Source organism: Neoarius graeffei, chromosome 11 (genome assembly GCF_027579695.1).
Source record: "Neoarius graeffei isolate fNeoGra1 chromosome 11, fNeoGra1.pri, whole genome shotgun sequence".
Taxonomy (NCBI): domain Eukaryota; kingdom Metazoa; phylum Chordata; class Actinopteri; order Siluriformes; family Ariidae; genus Neoarius; species Neoarius graeffei.
Window position 1 is genome coordinate 70,441,232 of NC_083579.1, and position 23,851 is coordinate 70,465,082.

The 23,851-nt window shown below is 42.2% G+C and overlaps 1 protein-coding gene across 5 annotated transcripts in view; it reads right to left on the minus strand.

Annotated features, from left to right (window-relative positions):
* The window catches only part of LOC132894609 (peroxidasin), a 300,221-nt gene that overhangs the window by 183,131 nt on the left and 93,239 nt on the right, over positions 1 to 23,851 (minus strand). For all 5 annotated transcript variants that reach the window (XR_009655662.1, XM_060934684.1, XM_060934683.1 and 2 more), the window contains exon 3: positions 16,170 to 16,241. Coding sequence is in view for 4 of the 5 variants with exons in the window: in XM_060934684.1 (XP_060790667.1) it covers positions 16,170 to 16,241 (72 nt within the window). In the remaining variant the exon portion in view is untranslated. The remainder of the gene's footprint in view (positions 1 to 16,169; positions 16,242 to 23,851) is intronic.

The window sequence follows — 23,851 nt, forward strand, 5'->3', positions numbered from 1 at the left end:
ATAATTGTGGAATGGTGTTGATAACTGTGGACAAAGGTGTCGATAATTGTGGAATGGTGTCGATAACTGTGGACAAAGGTGTCGATAATTGTGGAACGGTGTCATATAATCTGATACGTTAAGTAATCAAGATTCAACTCTTTTTTTTTCCAGTGGAAGTTTGAATAATTATTCATGCAAAATTCACGTATCGAAAGTCTTTTCTACTTTTGCAACGGCCTAAAGATTGTTAAGGTGTCCATAATTGTAGTCGCTGCTCTAGGAAGGACATTTTTTAACCTTATATAGGTACACAGAGATGGCAGGAATAAATCAGGCTTAATTTGCATGTGGAGCACCAAGTTAGTACATCAGACCCTCATTCGGAGATACAAGTCTAAACACTTTTAGCAGATGCCTGAAATTTAAAGACAGCCCCGTAAATCATCCTTAATACCCTCGTCTTTTCTATCGCAGATTCAAAAATCCGATTCCGAATTACATTCAGATTCAATCATCTTAGACGCATTACTGGTGCCTTTTTATTTTTTCAAATAACTGTCTCAGGACGTCTCTTCTAATATCTAGTCCAGAAACGTCATTTTGTCATGCTTGGCACGAATCTGATTCAGGAGTCATTTCAAGACAACTTGAATGAAGCAAACCCACATAGCAGAGGTCATGTGATTGAGCTGTTGTCTAAAGTTGAGTCATTTTCAAAACTGGGCTAATCTGAGTCAACTTGAAAGAGTCTTTTCCAAACCACAGTTTTGGACGAGAGGCATAATGATATCAGATGTAATAACAGGAAAATTAATTCAAATGTGCGGTTTGGACTTTTTGACCTAACTGTAGTGATATTTGAAGTGGTCGTGGTGGTGACAGATGCAACTTTATTTAACAAAAGGACTGACTTTAGAAAATGGACTTCATGCTGTCTACTGAAAAACATAATGGAGAATTCAAAAGTAGCTTGTGTTCTGGCGATTATATGATTATATTTCTGTATTTCTAAGCAAAGCTGCACCATTTTGTACAAAGGTCTTTGGAGGCCAACCTCTGAAGACTGACAAAGACGTGCCCCAAGAATGAACTTAGCAATCTGCAACTTGTTTACAGCTGCATGCTGACTAATTACACTTTGCTGCAAACGGGTTTAATTACCATGATAATTACAGGCACGCAGAGTTCCCCACACTGTGAACAATATCCTCTCCATTATAGAGCGCATCCCGTCCCTTAGAAGAAGCAGTGTTTCCCCTAGGTTTACTGGATTCCCATCCCTGCGACATTTGGACCTGAACAAACAGTGAAAGGGGAACTGAAGTCATTTTTAAACTTGCTTTATTTCTTAATTAACGTGTTATTCAATTACATTTTCGGTTTTAGTAACCTTATATCATGACTCGTATTGCCAACTACTTGCAATTAAATATTATACTTATCGGCCTATTCGGTTTTTAGCCGTGTTGAATTTAGTTCGTTTGGTCCACGGCAGGCGTCGCTTATCCGCACGATCTTCACGAGACTTGTGCGAGACTTCAAAACGTCAAGTGTCAGCCAGGTGTCAGTGCCGCCATTTTGAAAATTGTTTTCCAAACGAAGTATTGCACAAAAACGAGTTTAAATGAGGATTCCTGCCTACTTTTTTCAAACTTTCCTGATTGCTATCAAAACAAACAAAACTTCCAGCTTGATTACATCAGCATTCGAAAGAGGGCGCGCACGTCTTTTGACAACGTTGGCAGATGTTGGTCGCTTTGATTTCCGCTGTACGTTTTACTTCCGTCCTACGATGTCTCGCACAGGTCTCAGCGAATCTCGTTTACGGCCATTGCTTTGACATATGGACTGATATATTACAGAGCATATTTCAAACACTCATAACTTGCAGTAGCAGCGACAAAATAGCAATCAAAAATGCATTCCGAAATTTAATAAAATGAGATCAATCGAATTTTGATAATAAATTTGCCTTCAGTTCTCAGGGATGAGAGTGGGTGGTCATCAAAAAAGCAGAAAACAAGATGGTGCCCAAAGCCATGGGGGGGCTTCAGGATGCCCCCCCGGAAAATTTTAGAAAAAAAAATAAAGCCTTACAAACCACTTGTCCTGTAATCTGAGCTGTAGTAGATAAAAAAAAAAATATATATATATATATATATATATATATATATATATATATATATATATATATATATATCTGTTGTCTTTTTTATATATTTACATGAAAATATGTTTCAAATCAATAATTGTTTGAATTCAAAATAAAATCACATTCTACATTCAAGGGTATGGTTATAATTCATGATCAACAAAAACGACAAACTAAATTCACATTAAACTTAAGTTCTATTAATTATCAAAATGTTCATATCTCATCTCATTATCTCTAGCTGCTTTATCCTGTTCTACAGGGTCGCAGGTAAGCTGGAGCCTATCCCAGCTGACTACGGGCGAAAGGCGGGGTACACCCTGGACAAGTCGCCAGGTCATCACAGGGCTGACACATAGACACAGACAACCATTCACACTCACATTCACACCTACGCTCAATTTAGAGTCACCAGTTAACCTAACCTGCATGTCTTTGGACTGTGGGGGAAACCGGAGCACCCGGAGGAAACCCACGCGGACACGGGGAGAACATGCAAACTCCACACAGAAAGGCCCTCGCCGGCCCCGGGGCTCGAACCCGGACCTTCTTGCTGTGAGGCGACAGTGCTAACCACTACACCACCGTGCCGCTCCAAAATGTTCATATATTAAATAAAATTTCTTAGGGTGACTGACCTTTTCTCCCTATGTCCTCATTAGTTGCATATGATTTCTTCAAAAAGTCTTTGGAAATATTTAAGTTTTCAAAACTGTCAGCATTAATTCAGATTTACTGACTATCTTAGCCTAGTAAACTAGACCCAACCGCCTAGCGGCCAAAAATATTTTTTGCCTAGCGAATGGGTCTAGCCTCGCACCATATAAACAAAAACACCCTGGGCATCAAATCGTGCCCGCCAATCACAACGCAAGGTTTTTGTTCGGATTCTTTGGGCGGGCTTTTGCAGGAGTGACGACAAAGCTGCGCGACGCTGGAGAAAGCGCAACAGGAAAGATGGCTACGGCTAGAGAACAGCGCTAGTTTGACTCCGCTTTGGAATCAGTTTTAGAAGAATTAGACTTGGAGTTTTCGTTGAAACATGAGCAGGAAGAGGCTCTCCGCTCATTCCTTTTCAAGAAGGACGTTTTCGCTGTTTTGCCAACCGGCTATGGCAAAAGTCTGATCTACCAGCTGGCTCCGCTCGTAGCCAAAAGGATGGGGCTAGTTTGTGCAGTACGAAGAATTAATAAACAGCTTTGAAACATTACTTTTTGATTGTTTCTTGTTTTCCCGTTATTTTAAATTTAAGGGAAATTATTTCACCAAACACCACTAAATAAAAACTCTCAAAAACAGTTTAAGCAAACCCTTGAAAAACACTTGGAAAAAAATGTGTATGTGGTACAGACTCCAAACTTGTGGTCATTATCTCCAAACTTCTTAATATCTAGAACCTGTTTATTAATTAATACGCATTTTGAAAAATTATTTAATTTCAAGGTCTCCCCCACTGCTTTCTGTCGCTCTGACTACGTCACAGTCACTGTTGCGCTGATTGGTCAGAGCGTTGGCCTATACGCACAGAGACAGTTTGAAAGACAGCGGTTTGTTCCTCCTACCCGCTTCGGAAATGTCTACGGATCGAGGCCAGACTAAATATTCACATTTAGTCTGGCTTGCCAGGCTATGACTATCTATCATATACATGTTCAATGTATTAAATCAAACGAATGCTAAGTTTATGGGATAATGTCTATGTACACTTTATGCAATTATTTATAGTTCACAGTCACTTCTCATTTTCATTTAATCATTTCGACTTCTTCTTCAGCTTTTTGGCCAAAGACAAGACCTTGGTCAGTCCTCTCTGTTTTTTATACCAGCATTGATTTCACGTCCCTTCGCTTCGTCTCGCTTGTCAATTGTATTCGGCGTTTTGAGTAAAAAAGCCGATACGAAAGAGAAACGTATTTTTGAAGCGCAGCGACGATGAACATGTGCAAGTTTCGATAAAATAGAACAGATGCGGGTACTTTTGTAAGAACTGTTATGATTGGCTTTTGTTCTCTCTCGCACTCTTGTAAGAACTGTTATGATTGGCTATCATGCTCTCGCCAGCGATGTTTTGGCCAATTACATTGTAGATAACACGTATTCTACCGCGAGACTTAGCGAGACTAAAGATGGCGAAAATGTAAACATGTAACATCATTGTAGGAATGAATTATGCTTGAGTATCACGAAGGAACATACCCCAACCCCCATCAATAAATGAAAAAAAAAAATCTCAACGGATTTGGCATAATATAAAAAGGTTGATTTTTACTCAGAAAAAGCGGAAATCCGCCGAAAAGCGGAACACTCTCATCCCTGAGTTCTCTTTTAAATGTGATTTTCTCTCTCTCTCTCTTTTTTTTTTGCTTTTTGGCAAAACCAGATTTTAAAACACTACAACTTATGAGGGGCGGCACGGTGGTGTAGTGGTTAGCGCTGTCGCCTCACAGCGAGAAGGTCCGGGTTCGAGCCCCGTGGCCGGCGAGGGCCTTTCTGTGTGGAGTTTGCATGTTCTCCCCGTGTCCGCGTGGGTTTCCTCCGGGTGCTCCGGTTTCCCCCACAGTCCAAAGACATGCAGGTTAGGTTAACTGGTGACTCTAAATTGACCGTAGGTGTGAATGTGAGTGTGAATGGTTGTCTGTGTCTATGTGTCGGCCCTGTGATGACCTGGCGACTTGTCCAGGGTGTACCCCGCCTTTCGCCCGTAGTCAGCTGGGATAGGCTCCAGCTTGCCTGCGACCCTGTAGAACAGGATAAAGCGGCTAGAGATAATGAGATGAGATGAGATGAGACAACTTATGAGATGCATGCAAAAGAGAAACACACTTCAGTTTGAAAAGTCTGTTGTTTTCAGATTTATATATCTCATCTCATTATCTCTAGCCGCTTTATCCTGTTCTACAGGGTCGCAGGCAAGCTGGAGCCTATCCCAGCTGACTACGGGCGAAAGGCGGGGTACACCCTGGACAAGTCGCCAGGTCATCACAGGGCTGACACATAGACACAGACAACCATTCACACTCACATTCACACCTACGGTCAATTTAGAGTCACCAGTTAACCTAACCTGCATGTCTTTGGACTGTGGGGGAAACCGGAGCACCCGGAGGAAACCCACGCGGACACGGGGAGAACATGCAAACTCCGCACAGAAAGGCCCTCGCCGGCCACGGGGCTCGAACCCAGGACCTTCTTGCTGTGAGGCGACAGCGCTAACCACCACACCACCGTGCCGCCCAGATTTATATATATCATATGAAAAAATTCTCAGTATTTCCCCATGTATCAGTTTTTCCCGGGACACCAAACAAAAATACGGATGAGATGAAAATGTTGTTGCTTGTTAACTGCAAAAATACATGGTTAGAAATTCAAATAGGGCGGCGGCTACAACTGACAGTCCATGATTATCGACACCTTTTCAGATTTACCAATAAAAACAATTTTACTAAAGTGAGTTTCAGTTACAACAGTTATTGGTTAATTAATCAACTGGAAGACACCCCCCCCCCCCGCCTCGCCCTTTGATCTTGTCGTCTGATGATACAGCTCGTTACCTGAGATGGAATTTTTTTAGCACGATCAGTAATTTGAGGAAAACTTGCACGTTATCAAAGCAGGTAAGCCTGGTGGAAAGATCATGGATTTTTGATAATAAAAAAATTGCCTTCCGTTCTCCTTTAAAGGAGCGATATTTAAGCCTTCACATTTATTTTAGAACGATAATTAGAACAGTTTTGCCGAACGTGCTGAATTACTGACACAAGAAATTGTTTCCAAATAAAAAAAAACATTCACGAATGAAAGTGTTATATCTACTGCCGTGATTTAGAGATTAAAATGAACCATTTATAGTTCTGATTTATAATTCTAATGAGAAAGTCGGAGAGCTTATTTCTTCTCTCTGCTATGTGTTTTCACTCCCCTCTGCACCGCCCGTCACTCCTCTGATTTACGTGTTGAGTGAAGAAGTGCAGCAGGAGACTGACTGTGTTCGTTTGAAATAACATGTAAAAAAAAAGTCATTTTTCTATGGCTAGCTAACTTGAAGATGTTTCCAAAGTGATATCGTACTCCAACATGACCTCACTATGAATATTCGTAACATAACATTGTCTAACCTAATATAGAGTGTGTCTGAAGACATCACTCATACTTCTTTTTTGGGGGGAAAAAAATATCGCATGTCTTCCATCTTTTGTTGCTTGACGGGTTCTGACATTGCTAACTATTGTTTGAATTGAATTATTTGAATCGTTTCTGAGCACACGAGAAGACAGCGAAGCGAGCTTGAGCGGCGGATGTTTCTGCATGGTCCTAGTGCCTGCATCCTATGCTGTTTTTGAGCAGGCGCTCTTTCCGCGTGGTCCTAGTGCCTGCAATCCTGGTACTTTTCTCTTTTTTTTTTTGGACCTGAAAATGTGTGTGTGTGTGGGGGGGGGGGGGGGGGGGGGGGGGGCTTTCGGGAGTGACCCGTAGGGAGGGGGGCACCCCCAAATATAATGGTAGAGGAAACACTGAAGACTAACAAGAAAATGACTTCAAATAGATTTCTGTCTTTTGTGCCCCTAAAGTACCTTCATTAAAAATACCAGGATCTATAAATATATACATGGATATGCAGTGGAAATGCTTCTCTGGCCATTCTCAATAGCTAGCTGACTGTTGGTAAACTAGCCCGAAATGGTCATATATACGAGTAGAATTGCGAATCTCATCTCATTATCTGTAGCCGCTTTATCCTGTTCTACAGGGTCGCAGGCAAGCTGGAGCCTATCCCAGCTGACTACGGGTGAAAGGCGGGGTACACCCTGGACAAGTCGCCAGGTCATCACAGGGCTGACACATAGACACACAGGGTTTTTAATTTATTATGAGAGCGCTCACCATGGCGGGGGGGGATGGTGCCGGTTGTCCCCCCCGCCGTGCAAAGCCTTTGAAAAATGCTCCAATGGGACATTCTGAGGCTATCTGAGAGGGAAATTGTAACAAATTGTCTGTCAACATTGAAAAAGAAAGAAGTAAGGTCAAAAAAAAATAAAATTGTGTGTTTCCGGTAACATGAAATACTAAAATAAGGTCGGTAGGTAGGAAAGTTTTTTTTTTCCTTAATTTTTTTTTTATTTTGTTCGAAAAAATTAACACAAGTAAACATCTTACAAAATAGTATTTTGGCACAGAATCCTTTATACCACACATCATAATAAAATAAGTGTTTTAAATCTTTAAACGAATAAAAAAAATATCGCGAGAGTTCGAGTTATGATCTACGGAAGCGATATTTCATGATATTTTCATGTAATAACGTGAAAACACCTTATCAAGAAATAACGTGAAAATAACGTCCTAGGCTAGGCTACTTCCATTAAAAGCAGACGGCCTCGCCTAGCCTACTGTAGAACTTGGGTCGAGCAAAAACATGGCTGAATCCTGAATGACTCCTATTTGTATAAATAGGGGACTACATAGGTGGCAAAATGTAGTGTTTTTCCCTGCCATGGAAGTGCACTTGTATACTGAAAAGGAAGCAATTTGCATTACAGCCTTGAATGAGGATTCAAAATGGCGACTCGGCTCAGTTTATGCAGGAGGGCTGATAGAAGTGGCGAAACATTTTACTTTTTATCGTTTCTTTCACAACTTGAATGCGTTGAAACAAAAAATTATGACAAACTAACGCCGCTTACACTAAAATATCGAGGGAAATTTGTAATAAAAACTTTACGGTCGGCAATTTCGACGCGGAAATTCTCGATCGGTCGGGTTACCGGAAACACACTATTTTTTTTATTTGGCCTAATCTTCTTCTGCCCCGGACAGTCTTTGGCTTTCTTCCGCTTCGTGCCGTGGGATGACATCTTTAAATGCCCAAGTGTCAACAAAAACAACTCGCGAACTACTTCTGTCAAAAGCTCCCGCGCCGGTGGGTGAAAGGTCATTCAGTCTCGAGAAATCTCGCGCTACAAGTCAGCTGACCTTGTATGTAACCCATGTCAAATCTCGCGAGAGCAGCCGCGACAAGTAAACAACATGGCGCCTCAGTCTGGAAAACGCCAATTCGGATTGTTTTTGCACCGTCTGGCGGTGTATCTACTATGATTGGAATATTTTTGGAGCAATTATAACGTATTTGATGATCAGACACATTGTCACGTAGTGTTGCTGGGATGTTTTCACGGAGTCGGTAAGGGGGCGCACGCTGAGAGTAAGAGGGCGCAGCGCCCCTGTTCCCCCGTTTAGACGAAAGCCTGGACACAGACAACCATTCACACTCACATTCACACCTACGGTCAATTTAGAGTCACCAGTTAACCTAACCTGCATGTCTTTGGACTGTGGGGGAAACCGGAGCACCCGGAGGAAACCCACGCGGACAACATGCAAACTCCACACAGAAAGGCCCTCGCCGGCCCCGGGGCTCGAACCCAGGACCTTCTTGCTGTGAGGCGACAGCGCTAACCACTACACCACCGTGCTGCCCGAATCGCGAATCAAGATTTGAAATTCTACATCATATTTTTAGTGATTTATAGAAGGAAAACGATCAACGAAGGTGTAATCTATAGTATATACAGTATATTACAGTGTATGTATATTATAGTATATGACACTGTATATTACAGAATAATTTCTGTTTAATTTTTAACACCTATGAAGTACTGATGGTGACCAGGAGGAATTTCCTTATACAGTGCCTGTTTTACTATGCGTACGACAATAAAAGGATGTAAAAGCGATCCTATCTGTGTCATTTGACTCGGACCACAGACTAGTTAAAGACAAACTGAAAATATAGCCGCAAGCGGCAATGAAGTTCCTGAGCACTTCCGGTGTACCAAATCTGGCATGAATCCAACAAACTGCCTAGGAGGAGAACGTCAAAACGTAACGTGTCAAATTGCATAAAACTAAAAATAACTCACTTCCTGTTGAGCATGGCTAACACAATGTACCTTACAATTTTGTTCGTCTTGGGACACCCCACCTACCTACCAACTTTGACACGGATAGGTGAAACTATATACCGGGCAAATCTCAATGACATGTAGGGGTGCTATGGAGTCCCCCTGACAGACGCGGGGCCAAGCCTTAATCCTTGCATAGCAGTGGCCAGGACTGATGTGTGCACCAAATTTCATGAGTTTTCACCCATGGGAACCAAGTCTTGAAGAAAAATAATAATAAGAAGAATATAATAAGAATCCGGGCGGCACGGTGGTGTAGTGGTTAGCGCTGTCGCCTCACAGCAAGAAGGTCCTGGGTTCGAGCCCCGGGGCCGGCGAGGGCCTTTCTGTGTGGAGTTTGCATGTTCTCCCCGTGTCCGCGTGGGTTTCCTCCGGGTGCTCCGGTTTCCCCCACAGTCCAAAGACATGCAGGTTAGGTTAACTGGTGACTCTAAATTGACCGTAGGTGTGAATGTGAGTGTGAATGGTTGTCTGTGTCTATGTGTCAGCCCTGTGATGACCTGGCGACTTGTCCAGGGTGTACCCCGCCTTTCGCCCATAGTCAGCTGGGATTGGCTCCAGCTTGCCTGCGACCCTGTAGAAGGATAAAGCGGCTAGAGATAATGAGATGAGATAATAAGAATCCCTTAGGAAACCAATAGAGCCCTGCACCTTGGTGCAGCGCCCTCTGGTGGACACCGGAGGCCACGCCCCTCCGGTGCACGGGCCCTAAATACACCTGCCAAAAGTGGACAAGAAGTTTGCCAGAAAGAGACTCAAAACAGAAAACTTGAAAGACACCAAGACCAAGATAGAAAAAATATTGCAGACAGAGAGAGAAAACATAAACGGAGAAAACACTGAAGGCCACTGGAAATGCTGAAGAAACTGCATCCATACTATTCAAGAAAAGGTCGTCGGAATGACGGTTGTTGGCAAATTGAAAAAGAAAATAACTGGCTGGTGGACAGAGGAGGTAGAAGCTGAAGTGGAGCGAAAAGAAAAGTGCTTCAGGCAGTGGCTCAAGAAAAAGACTCCAGAAAGCAGATCTACATATGAACAACAAAGAAATCATGTCAAAAGGATGAAAAGGAAAGCTTGGAAGGAAGTGTGGGAAAGGATAGGGAAAGATTTACAGGCATCCAAGGCACCAAAGAGCTCCTCTACAAGAACAGATTCCGTAGCACGATTCCGTAGCACGATATACTCCAGGCGGGTTGCTGGCCTGTTATGGAGGGTTTTCTGTCAGGGTTTTCCTTCCTTTACCCCTTTTAGTCGCCTCTTACAACACGCACGGGTTACGGTGGCGGTATTCTTACTGCCCACTCCACAGGCTATATCAAGCTGTATTGATCTCAACCTTACTATATGGCGCTGAAGCTTGGAACACCACCCTACAAGAAGAGAAGCGCTTAGCAGCTTTTCATACTAGATGCCGTCGCAGAATTCTTGGTGTGTCCTGGAGAGACCACATCTCAAATGCAGAGATCTTTGAAAGAACTGGTCGGGCTCCTCTAATTACTATCCTGCGACAGAAAAGGCCATCGTGGCTCGGCCACGTCGTATGCATGCCTCTAAAATGCTTACCGCGCCGCTTGCTCCATTGGTTACCATCAGGACGGCATCTTCCAGGCAGGCAGCGCATGCGATGGAGCGATGCGGTCTCAAGAGACTTATGGTGATGATACACGGGGCAACTTTTTGGGCAATGTTGCCGAGCAATGTTGCTGGGCAATTGCGTTTTGACTCTTTTCTATTGAGATTGGGCAACATTGTTTCTTTCTGAATGGTTTTGATAATCTCTGGCAACTTTTTGAGATAAGCCAATCAGAACGCGAGTATCGAGTCATGTGACCTCCGGTGAGGTTCGGATCAGAAATTTCAAACAAATATGGCGGCCGCTCAGTGTCAGTGGAGTGAAGAGATGGAGAGACTCCTCATCTGTTTTTACGCCGGTAAGTTGTTATTTTAATATTCTATATGGAGGAATTTCCCTCACCAAAGCTCTAAAAAACAACAGACAGCTTGATTAAATGGTCACAGCAAAAATTAAGACATCGATTTTTTTTAGCTAACTGTAAACTGCCGTTGCTAACTGTTGTTGCCCATTGTTAGTTGCCCTGAAAAGTTGCCCTGTGTCTCACCTAGTTGCCCGTTGCCAGCAACATTGCTCGGCAACATTGCCCAAAAAGTTGCCCCGTGTATCATCACCATTACAGGAGTCGGGTATCTCGTTTGAGGAGGCAGTGGTGGCAGCGCAGGACAGGAAGCAATGGTGATCCTTTGTGTTGGCACTAGTATGTGGGCATGGCCCACTGTGGCAGTAAGCAAGTTCAAGAACAGAAACAGTGACAAACCTAAAAATTCAATCTTAAAAAAAGCGTTACAGGTGAAATAATCACCGGGGAAAGTAACATTACAGACAGGTGGAAAGAATATTTCCAGGGTCTGTTAGATATCAAGGAGGATGACGTACGAATTGCACAAGAATCACAAGAGCAGATGGAAGAAACATCTCATTCTGATATGACGGAAGACATGATAACCATGGAAGAACTAGAAACAGCCTTGAGATTGAGAAAGAACAATAACGCTCCAGGCCTTTGATATTTTAAGTATCACGTGATTGAGGTAAATGATGAACAGTCGGGGTGACAAGACACTTCCTTGTCTGACACCAGTGTTGACATCGAAGTAGCGAGTTCCTCCTCAGACAGTGCTTCTTTGATGCTTGTATGTGCTCTTAATACCAACAAGTAGTCTTTTGCTAATTCCAGACTTTTCTGTCACTTTCCACGTCTTTTCCCTTGGGATCCTGTCAAAAGCTTTTTCCAGGTCTAGGAAGCAGATATTCTGGTTGATTTCATGCTTCTAGCTCTTCTCCAGCTATAGTCTCAATGATCTGGTCTATTGCTCCTCTCCCTGGTCAGAAACCACACTGGCTTTCTGAGAGAGTTTTCTACCTGGGTTCTTCGTCTTCTTTCAAGTATCCTTTCATATAATTTTCCAAAATGACTCATGAGTGATATAGATGACTTGCAGCCACGTGATCAAAACGTGCTGCGTCATGAGCGTCCGCCATGATGGTGGATCTACAAAGCGACTAGGACGGCAGCTGCTGAAAGCGTGTCTGTAACTGATGCTGAATTTCTCACGATATGAACGCTCGAGTGAAGATTCGATACAAAGAGAAGATAGATATGTATGGGTTTTGACCCATATTATTTAAAAAAGTCGGACTTTTCTGAAGATAAGACGCTTTTACCGACCATCGAGTACCCAGATATTGCGTTCTATCTGGTTTGGCTGCTGAATCAAGTCTGACCTTGGACTTTCCCATTTTCTGAGTGGGTGCCCGGTCTGGATTGTTTCTATCGTATAATTTCACTGGCGCTCCTTGAAGCGAAATGGTAATACACGTGTTAAAATGATAACAACGACCGAGTGAACCACGACAAGAGAATGCTCATTTTATAGCAAAATTCTAGCGACACAAAATAAAACTCTTCCGTGATATCATCGAGAAAACTTTTGAATCTCACTTGAGATAAACTGATTACTGCAAACACGAGCTGTTTTGGTTTGAGCCTCTGTTAGATCAGCCCTGCCGATGTTCAGCCGTGCTCGTCTCCTCTCCGTACTGAGCCTCAGAGTTTCCTCGCCCTCTTTCCGAATCACAGACGGAATTCTAAAAAATCGGAACGTGCCACGGTCACGAGTACTCTTATGACCATGACCATACACAGCACAAAGATATGGCATCGCTAAAAGGACGCTTAAAGCAGTGGAAAAATAAAGACAGATGTGCACGCGTGACTGTTTTGTATGGAACGTCGCTTGACCCCGCATTTGTATCTCCACCAACATGGCCGACATCCGGGTTTCTATTTTGCTTTGGTGTCACTTGCAAGTCAAGGATGCCAGGAACACTGGGTTTTATTTGCACTTTGTTTAAAAAAATAAATAAAAATAAACACTGTGAATGTAGCTTAAGCAGCACATTGCTATGTTGGAACCCTGAGTTTAAAGGACATGGGACATGAAACATAAAAGCACGCTATATCAGTTTCTTTCCATTAAAAATATAAATTAATTGCATCAACAAATACAAAATCATCTATTAAATTCAGCAAAATCGTTATATTCGTGATGATTATATGGCATTTCTGCTCGAGCTCCGATATGCATATTTTACAACCGGAAGAGCCGCTGTCACGTGATCATACGTCACAAAAACTTTCGGGCACAGCACAAGCGGGTAGATGAATGGAGAAGTGGATGACAAGAAAATTGTTTTTATAGTCTTTAACGTACATTGAACATCATGGTGTATTGTGCTGCTTATGGTTGCAATAATTCCAATGGGAAATGCCCTGGAGTAAGTTTTTTTGCATTCCTCAAGGACCCGAAGCTGAGGAAAGTGTGGGCTCACTACTGCCGTAGAAAAAACTTTGCACCTACTGTTTCCCACAAACTGTATTCGGACCATTTCACTGAGGATTCTTTCAACATTAATACTCAGGTACTGAGCGATATTAATTGCCAAGCCAAATTTAAGAGGCTACTTAAAGATGGAGCCGTTCCCAACGTCCCAATTCAGGAACAAGACGGCGGAGTGAAACCAGAAGTGCTACGGCCACCACGAGGTGCATTCGCTAAGCCACTGAAAGCCGAGGTAAGGATTAGTATTATAATTTTGGGTGTATCAATTATTGATTATCATAATTCTGACTGGGCAGCACGGTGGTGTAGTGGTTAGCGCTGTCGCCTCACAGCAAGAAGGTCCGGGTTCGAGCCCCGTGGCCGGCGAGGGCCTTTCTGTGCGGAGTTTGCATGTTCTCCCCGTGTCCGCGTGGGTTTCCTCCGGGTGCTCCGGTTTCCCCCACAGTCCAAAGACATGCAGGTTAGGTTAACTGGTGACTCTAAATTGACCGTAGGTGTGAATGTGAGTGTGAATGGTTGTCTGTGTCTATGTGTCAGCCCTGTGATGACCTGGCGACTTGTCCAGGGTGTACCCCGCCTTTCGCCCGTAGTCAGCTGGGATAGGCTCCAGCTTGCCTGCGACCCTGTAGAACAGGATAAAGCGGCTAGAGATAATGAGATGAGATAATTCTGACTCATTTACTCTTATATCTGTCCTTCTTTGTTTACGTACCAAATCGAAGAGTTGTAGTGAAGTTGTAGGCCGTATAGCCGGGTTCATGGAGGCAGTGATAGCGCCATAATATACAGGGCCTAACATTCCTACAACTGTAGAGACAGTCAAGAAATCCTGTAACATTAATGGACATTTAAATAAATGTTAAGTTATGTTGGAAAGTTTGTTTAACTTTTCTTAATTTTCATCTCTTTCGCCAAATGGCGTCGTGTTGTTGGCTGTGTGATGGCGTTTCGCCATTTTGAATGTTTTCATCTCGGACTCTGGAAGCATTGTATCTCAATCAATCTCGAAAAATATCAGCAAAAAAAAAAAAAACTAGCTTGCAACGGACTTTAGCTAGATCTATGATGAACTTTCAATGTATGATACAAAAATAATACTTCTTTCAACAGATCATTAGCCTTTGAGCAGAATTGTTTTTAACTTACCAGGATGTGTTATCCAGCCGACCGCTTTCAGTTTCATGGGGATTGAATGAACTCTCACTCTCAGAATCATCTGACCCGTCAGAGTAAAGACAAGATCCATGTTCATGTGAATTTCCAGCTATCGGTTCGAATTGATCGGGTCTAACTTCACATCTCTGTGAAACATCGGGAATATCACTGTCGATGGTGTCCATTTCGGTAACCTGTTTACATTAGATTCCCAAGCGCTGGCTCCTTGGAAAGTTTTTGTGACGTCACGGGTCACGTGACCACCTAGCTCATTAACGAATCCTTGTTTTACGCTGATGTATAAAAAAGTTGAATAATGTGATGATTTTCACATTTTTGACGCCCTGCAGTGATTTAGATGGCATTTCTTATGTCCTTTATACATAATTATACCCAGAAAAAAATCCATGTCCCATGTCCTTTAACGGAAATGTCCTAATACACAATATTCAATATTATTAATGCAACATTTATTAACGTGCATTAACATAAGAGTCAACCGGACACCCTGACTTCAGTACAAATCTCCACACACATAAAGAAGTTAAAACAGGTAAAGCAGGTGTTATGCAGGCCAAAATTCCTGTATACACACTACCGTTCAAAAGTTTGGGGTCACCCAGACAATTTTGTGTTTTCCATGAAAAGTCACACTTTTATTTACCACCATAAGTTGTAAAATGAATAGAAAATATAGTCGAGACATTTTTCTGGCCATTTTGAGCATTTAATCGACCCCACAAATGTGATGCTCCAGAAACTCAATCTGCTCAAAGGAAGGTCAGTTTTATAGCTTCTCTAAAGAGCTCAACTGTTTTCAGCTGTGCTAACATGATTGTACAAGGGTTTTCTAATCATCCATTAGCCTTCTGAGGCAATGAGCAAACACATTGTACCATTAGAACACTGGAGTGAGAGTTGCTGGAAATGGGCCTCTAGACACCTATGGAGATATTGCACCAAAAACCAGACATTTGCAGCTAGAATAGTCATTTACCACATTAGCAATGTATAGAGTGGATTTCTGATTAGCTTAAAGTGATCTTCATTGAAAAGAACAGTGCTTTTCTTTCAAAAATAAGGACATTTCAAAGTGACCCCAAACTTTTGAACGGTAGTGTCAATGTAAACAAAGGCAGCACAGCTGAAGCTTTCTGAATAGATCCATGACTAATAACAGTAAGAAGCGTGGGAAGGACTGTTATTCAAGCCGTCTCTCTTCGCCCGTGCCTGTAGGTGATAAATCTCAGACAGCAATTAAGTGCCGTAATGTGTGAGATTTGTTTTCCTTCTCAAACAATGGTTCTCAACTGTCGAGATTCAAAACACCAGCCCAGAAAGCACTCTTAAGGGGGACGTGCACTCAAAATGACTGATATTCATGTGACATTAATGTCTACATCAAATACAAATGGCACACATCATCACCTCTCCTCAAAAATCAGTCAAACACTTGAGATCAGTGAGAAGAAATATCAGTGCATGAGTCAACTCACAGATATTTCAAGTTCTCCAAGTCCTCAAACGCTCCTTTTGGGATTCTTCTGATGAGATTGTTGTTTAAAAGGCTTTGGGGAGAAGAAAAAAAAAAAAAAACACAAACAACAACACATGTTATACAGATGGTTATACAGTGGAGGCATACATCAAGACTTCTGTCAAACAACACTTTTGGGGAAGTGAAGAAAACAAATCGAATCAAACTGAAAACCTTTTTTTAAAGATATTTTTTGGGGCTTTTTTCACCTTTATTATTGGATAGGACAGTGTAGAGACAGGAAATAAGCAGGAGAGGGATCGGGAAATGACCTCGGGCCGGAATCGAGCCCGGGTCCCCGGATTTATGGTATGGCGCCTTATCCACCTGAGCCACGACGCCCCCAACTGAAAACCTTTCATTGCAAACAGAATCTTCGACTAGATTTTTCAAAGTCAAGGACTTTAACAGAATTCAGGTTCTCGTGGAAATCAGCTGTGCTATTAACCCCTTCAGTGCCCTTGGACGAGTCATGTACGTCATGAAATCTTTTACCGCTGGGCCTTATGACGTACGCTACTCGTCATAAACACCTCCTTTTATGTACCTTACATGGCACGTTACTTTTACTTCACAGTGGCACATATGAACTACAGTCAATACCTAAAACATTCTTCCGTCATAAGGCACAGCGGTTAAAGATTTCATAACGTACGTGACTTGTCCAAGGGCATTGAAGGGGTTAAAATAACCCATTAGATTCCTTCAGGTTCAGAATAACCTTAGTGCAGCTGTCGGTGATTCATAAAGTGTCAGTGGATGGTTTAGAAAAACGCGTCAAACTCCATTCCAGAGACGGATCTATTCCAAGATTCACTCTTCTGGTGACTTGGGTCGTCTCAATAAATTTTTAAGACAATTTGTTGTTTTTTCCAATTTTAATTTTAATTTGTCGTTTGTCTGTATATACTATATTCAACCCTGATTCCAAAAAACGTTGCGACACTGTGTAAAACATAAATAAAAACAGAATGCAATGATTTGCGACTCGTCTTCAACCTATATTCAACTGAATACAATACAATGACAAGATATTTAATGTTCAAACTGATAAACTTCAGGGGGGTTTTTTTTTGGTAAATATATACTCATTATGAATTTAATGCCTGCTCCAAAAAAGTTGGGACAAAAAAGTTTAGACATTATTTTGTGCTTCATAATGCATCACACATTTCAAATAGAAGGCAGGCAGGCCAGTTTAGCACCTGCACTCTTTTACTATGCAGACTCACTGTTGTAACACGTGCAGAATGTGGCTTGGCATTGTCTTGCTGGAATAAGCAGGGACGTCCCTGAAAAAGATGTCATCTGGACGGCAGCATATGTTGCTCCAAAACCTGTATGTACTTTTCAGCATTAAATGTAGACTGCCTTTCAGATTTTTCAAGTTCAGGTCATAAAAAGAATTTTCCCCGACACCCAATTATTTTTGTTTAGTGGACCGAAAGCTACTGAATTCGAACCACAGACTTCCAATTTTATTAGGTTTTTTTTAATAGAACAACTAATGAATTTAGAGCCACGTGGCCCTAAATTATCTGCTATTTTTTCCTGCTTCACCATGACTCAATACAAGATACTGCATCATGCATGACGTGGTGGGCTTTCCCCATTCGCACAAGGCATTGTGGGATACAAATTTGAAACACGGAGAACGTGAGTGTGCGAATGAAACGTGAAAGCCCGACTACAGTAACAGAAAGCGAGAAGAAGAAAAGATGTTATGTTATACGTGAAGGAAAGGAAACGCAGGACCAAACTAATAAATATCGGCGGTCAGCGAGCACCTCGGTGTGATCAGCTGTTCGTTTAGCGACAAAATGATGGAACTGTCGGTGCACGCTCAAAGGTAAACCTGCGCATGCGCACACTGACTTCCTCTGTTTGCTTGACTGCGCGAAGCGAGCAATTTCATGCACATTATTTACTCGGGAATCCCCTCAAATTAAATAACTTCCCAGCCACAGAATGGCCTGGGTTTTTTTTTAGATATTACAGAAATAAACATATCACAATGACCAAATTTCAGAGAGAACTAAATTTCACTGATTTTATGAAATCGAAAGGCCGTCTCGCTTTAATGATACCTTTACAGATGTGTAAGTTACCCATGCCATGGGCACTAACACACCCCTATACCATCACAGATGCTGGTGACAGTCTGGATGATCTTTTTCCTCTTTAGTCCAGAGGACACAATGTCCATGATTTCCAAAAACAATTCGAAATGTGTATTTGTCATACCACAGCACACTTTTCCACTTTGCGCAGTCCATCTTAGATGAGATCGGGGCGAGAAAATTTGGCAGCTTTTCTGGATGGTGTTGATTTCTGGCTTTCGTTTTGTACAGTAGATCCAGCGATAAACTGTGTTTACCGACAGCAGTTTTCTGAAGTGCTCCTGAGCCCATCCTTTATACAGTCATGTTGGATTTTAGTGCAGTGCCACCTGAGGGATCAAAGGTCACGGGCATTCTTTGTTGGTTTTCGACCTTTCCCCTTACGTCTAGAGATTTCTCTGGATTCTCTGAATCTTTTGATGATATTATGGATCATTGATGGTGAAATCCCTAAATTCCTTGCAATTGTATATTAAGATACGTTGTTCTTGAACCTCGCCCAATCCTTGCTTGTGAACGAATAAGTCTTTCCAATTACCAATTAACCTTTTTACCTGTTGAACGGGGGCGGCACGGTGGTGCAGTGGTTAGCGCTGTCGCCTCACAGTAAGAAGGTCCGGGTTCGAGCCCCGGGGCCGGCGAGGGCCTTTCTGTGTGGAGTTTGCATGTTCTCCCCGTGTCCGCGTGGGTTTCCTCTGGGTGCTCCGGTTTCCCCCACAGTCCAAAGACATGCAGGTTAGGTTAACTGGTGACTCTAAATTGACCATAGGTGTGAATGTGAGTGTGAATGGTTGTCTGTGTCTATGTGTCAGCCCTGTGATGACCTGGCGACTTGTCCAGGGTGTACCCCGCCTTTCGCCCGTAGTCAGCTGGGATAGGCTCCAGCTTGCCTGCGACCCTGTAGAAGGATAAAGCGGCTAGAGATAATGAGATGAGATGAGATGAGAATAGAATGCCTTTATTGTCACTGCACACTCACACTGCACATTTAACAAACTGGAGATGAACGAATTGTTCAGATTACATTCTAACCAATCAAATTCAAGAATCCAACAGTGCTGTTGAATATTTATATTAATTTTCTTGTCTTTGTATTATATTCAGTTCAATACAGGTTAAAACATCATTGCATTCTGTTTTTATTTACACAGCGTAATATAAATAAAAGTCTATTTGCCTTGTATACATGCATACAGTGTCTTGCAAAAGTATTCATCCCCCTAGGTTTTACAAGCTGGAATTAAAATGGATTTTTGGAGGGTTAGCACCATTTGATTTACACAACATGCCTACCACTTTAAAGGTGAAAATTGTTGTTTTGTTGTGACGCAAACAATAATTAATTAAAATGAAAAGAAAAAAAAACCACCCAGAAATCTGGAGTGTGCATAGGTATCCCCCCCTTTCGTATGAAACCCCTAAATAAGAGCTGGTCCAACCAATTCACTTCATAAGTCGCATAATTAGTTGATTAAGCTCCACCTGTGTGCAATCAAAGTGTCACATGATCTGTCACATGATGTCTGTATAAATCAACCTGTTCTGAAGGACCCTGACTCTGCTACACTACTAAGCAAGCAACATGAAAACCAAGGAGCCTCCAAACAGGTCAGAGACAAAGTTGTGGAGAAGTATAGATCAGGGTTGGGTTATAAAAAATATCCCAAACTTTGAATATCCCACGGAGCTCCATTAAATCCATTATAGCAAAACGGAAAGAATATAGTACCACTACAAACCTGACAACAGAAGGCCCCGCCCACCAAAACTCACAGACTGGTCAAGGACGGCATTAATCAGAGATGCAACAAAGACACGAGTGATAACGCTGATGGAGCTGCAAAGATCCACAGTAGAGATGGGAGTATCTGTCCATAGGACCACTTTAAAGGAGAGACGCAGAACCATGGCCTCACTTTTCGTTTATAAATGCCTTGAGACCTCAAGAATGGCACAGGAATAGCTTTAAACGTTAACAATAAATCTAATATAGACATTTTTATGATTAAAATGATTCATATAGGTAGCGGTCTGATTGAATGACCTTGGCATCTGTGACATTACCGCAGGAAGGCTATCGGTCTCATCGCCATTTCCGCTATACTAAAACACACCGCTAACTGCAACTTCGATCCTCTATTTTGAGCTAATTTATCGCCATGCCACGTAGATGTGTTGCTGGCAGATGCAGCAACAACAGAAGGTGGATTTATGTTGCATTTGTGGCCCAAGAATGTTCAAACTGTAAACATTTGGACGCGTTTTGCGAGAAGTTCACGGGCACATTGGGTGCCTACTGTACGAAGTGGTCTCTCCTCTGCTCTGTACATTTTACTGAGGACTCGTACGAAACCTCTGATCTGTTGAGGAGTGTTGGCTATAAACCCATACTGAAAGAGGGTGCAGTACCAACAATTAAAGGAAAAGAAAACTACAAGAAAAGGAAAGTAAGTTCAGTTGCACCAGTTCTCCAGGAATGTAAGCTGAGCAGTAATGGCGGAGTACTCAATATGGAGAAAATGGAGAATAAGTGGACCAGCTGTCTGATTTCTCCGCTGGATATGCTTGCCTCAGCAGCAATGTTTCGCCCTTACGTGAAAGAAGCGAATGAACGAAGAACTGAAAGTCAGATTGTTTCAAAACAATCAACCACAAGATTGGCCTTCCAGAAGCATAACACAGACGGGTAAGGCGCGACTCTCATTTGGTTACATAACAACAACAACAACAGTCGTTGTTTTCCTGCATTTAGATTAATACATGTAACTTGTATTGTGTGTTTAAGTTACCGGTATAAGATTATTTAATTTGCTTCAGAATGTGATTGTCTCAGATTATTTAAATCGCCTTTTACGTTTTATCAGTGAAAATGCATGCATGTACATGTACAACCCCGATTCCAAAAAAAGTTGGGACAAAGTACAAATTGTAAATAAAAACGGAATGCAATGATGTGGAAGTTTCAAAATTCCATATTTTATTCAGAATAGAACATAGATGACATATCAAATGTTTAAACTGAGAAAATGTATCATTTAAAGAGAAAAATTAGGTGATTTTAAATTTCATGACAACAACACATCTCAAAAAAGTTGGGACAAGGCCATGTTTACCACTGTGAGACATCCCCTTTTCTCTTTACAACAGTCTGTAAACGTCTGGAGACTGAGGAGACAAGTTGCTCAAGTTTAGGGATAGGAATGTTAACCCATTCTTGTCTAATGTAGGATTCTAGTTGCTCAACTGTCTTAGGTCTTTTTTGTCGTATCTTCCGTTTTATGATGCGCCAAATGTTTTCTATGGGTGAAAGATCTGGACTGCAGGCTGGCCAGTTCAGTACCCGGACCCTTCTTCTACGCAGCCATGATGCTGTAATTGATGCAGTATGTGGTTTGGCATTGTCATGTTGGAAAATGCAAGGTCTTCCCTGAAAGAGACGTCGTCTGGATGGGAGCATATGTTGCTCTAGAACCTGGATATACCTTTCAGCATTGATGGTGTCTTTCCAGATGTGTAAGCTGCCCATGCCACACGCACTAATGCAACCCCATACCATCAGAGATGCAGGCTTCTGAACTGAGCGCTGATAACAACTTGGGTGTCCTTCTCCTCTTTAGTCCGAATGACACGGCGTCCCCGATTTCCATAAAGAACTTAAAATTTTGATTCGTCTGACCACAGAACAGTTTTCCACTTTGCCACAGTCCATTTTAAATGAGCCTTGGCCCAGAGAAGACGTCTGCACTTCTGGATCATGTTTAGATACGGCTTCTTCTTTGAACTATAGAGTTTTAGCTGGCAATGACGGATGGCACGGTGAATTGTGTTCACAGATAATGTTCTCTGGAAATATTCCTGAGCCCATTTTGTGATTTCCAATACAGAAGCATGCCTGTATGTGATGCAGTGCCGTCTAAGGGCCCGAAGATCACGGGCATCCAGTATAGTTTTCCGGCCTTGACCCTTACGCACAGAGATTCTTCCAGATTCTCTGAATCTTTTGATGATATTATGCACTGTAGATGATGATATGTTCAAACTCTTTACAATTTTACACTGTCGAACTCCTTTCTGATATTGCTCCACTATTTGTCGGTGCAGAATTAGGGGGATTGGTGATCCTCTTCCCATCTTTACTTCTGAGAGCTGCTGCCACTCCAAGATGCTCTTTTTATACCCAGTCATGTTAATGACCTATTGCCAATTGACCTAATGAGTTGCAATTTGGTCCTCCAGCTGTTCCTTTTTTGTACCTTTAACTTTTCCAGCCTCTTATTGCCCCTGTCCCAACTTTTTTGAGATGTGTTGCTGTCATGAAATTTCAATCGAGCCAATATTTGGCATGAAATTTCAAAATGTCTCACTTTCGACATTTGATATGTTGTCTATGTTTTATTGTGAATACAATATCAGTTTTTGAGATTTGTAAATTATTGCATTCCATTTTTATTTACAATTTGTACTTTGTCCCAACTTTTTTGGAATTGGGGTTGTATGTTGCACAAGTTATAACACCTATCCTGTTTTAATGAGAGTCACATGAGACCGTCAGTTCAATTCCATCTAATTCTCTAGACGGCTTTGTTCTCTGGCTTTATTTCGTAAGGTGAATTCCAGAGAATTTCCAATAAATCCGAACGAAGAGGCCATTGCAACCACTCTCGTCTGCCGAGTCTGGCTGGCTCAGCCGGGTAGCTCGAATGCCAACTTTGCGGTTGATTTAAAATCTCATCTCATCTCATTATCTCCAGCCGCTCTATCCCTCTACAGGGTCGCAGGCAAGCTGGAGCCTATCCCAGCTGACTACGGGCGAAAGGCGGGGTACACCCTGGACAAGTCGCCAGGTCAACACAGGGCTGATTTAAAATCTCAAAAATATATTTTTTATTCCCAATTGTGCAGCATACAAGAGTCAAGGATGGAGATACTATCCACTCAGAAATTTATTCAAAAATAAAGGTTCTGCGGATCTCCATTAAGCCGTACACTCCACAGAGTGGGGCTTTATGGAAGAGTGGCCAAAAAAAGTAATTGCTTAAGAAAACACGTTTGGAGTTTGCCCAACAGCATGTGGCAGACTCCCCAAACACATGGAAGAAGATTCTCTGGTCAAATGAGACTAAAATTGAACTTTTTGTCCATCATGGGAAATGCCATGTGTGGCGCAAACCCATCACCCTGAGAACACCATTCCTACAGTGAAGCATGGTGGTGGCAGCATCATGCTGTGGGGATGTTTTTCATCTGCAGGGACAGGAAAGCTGGTCAGGACTGAAGGAAAGATGGATGGCACTAAATACAGGGCAGTTCTGGAGGAAAACCTGTTTGAGTCAGCCAGAGGTTTGAGACTGGGACGAAGGTTCACATTCCAGCAGAACAATGACCCTAAACATACTGCTAAAGCTACACTGGAGTGGTCTAAAGGGAAACATTTAAATGTCTTGGAATGGCCTAATCAAAGCCCAGACCTCAATCCAATCGATAATCTGTGGCATAACTTGAAGACTGCTGTACACCAACG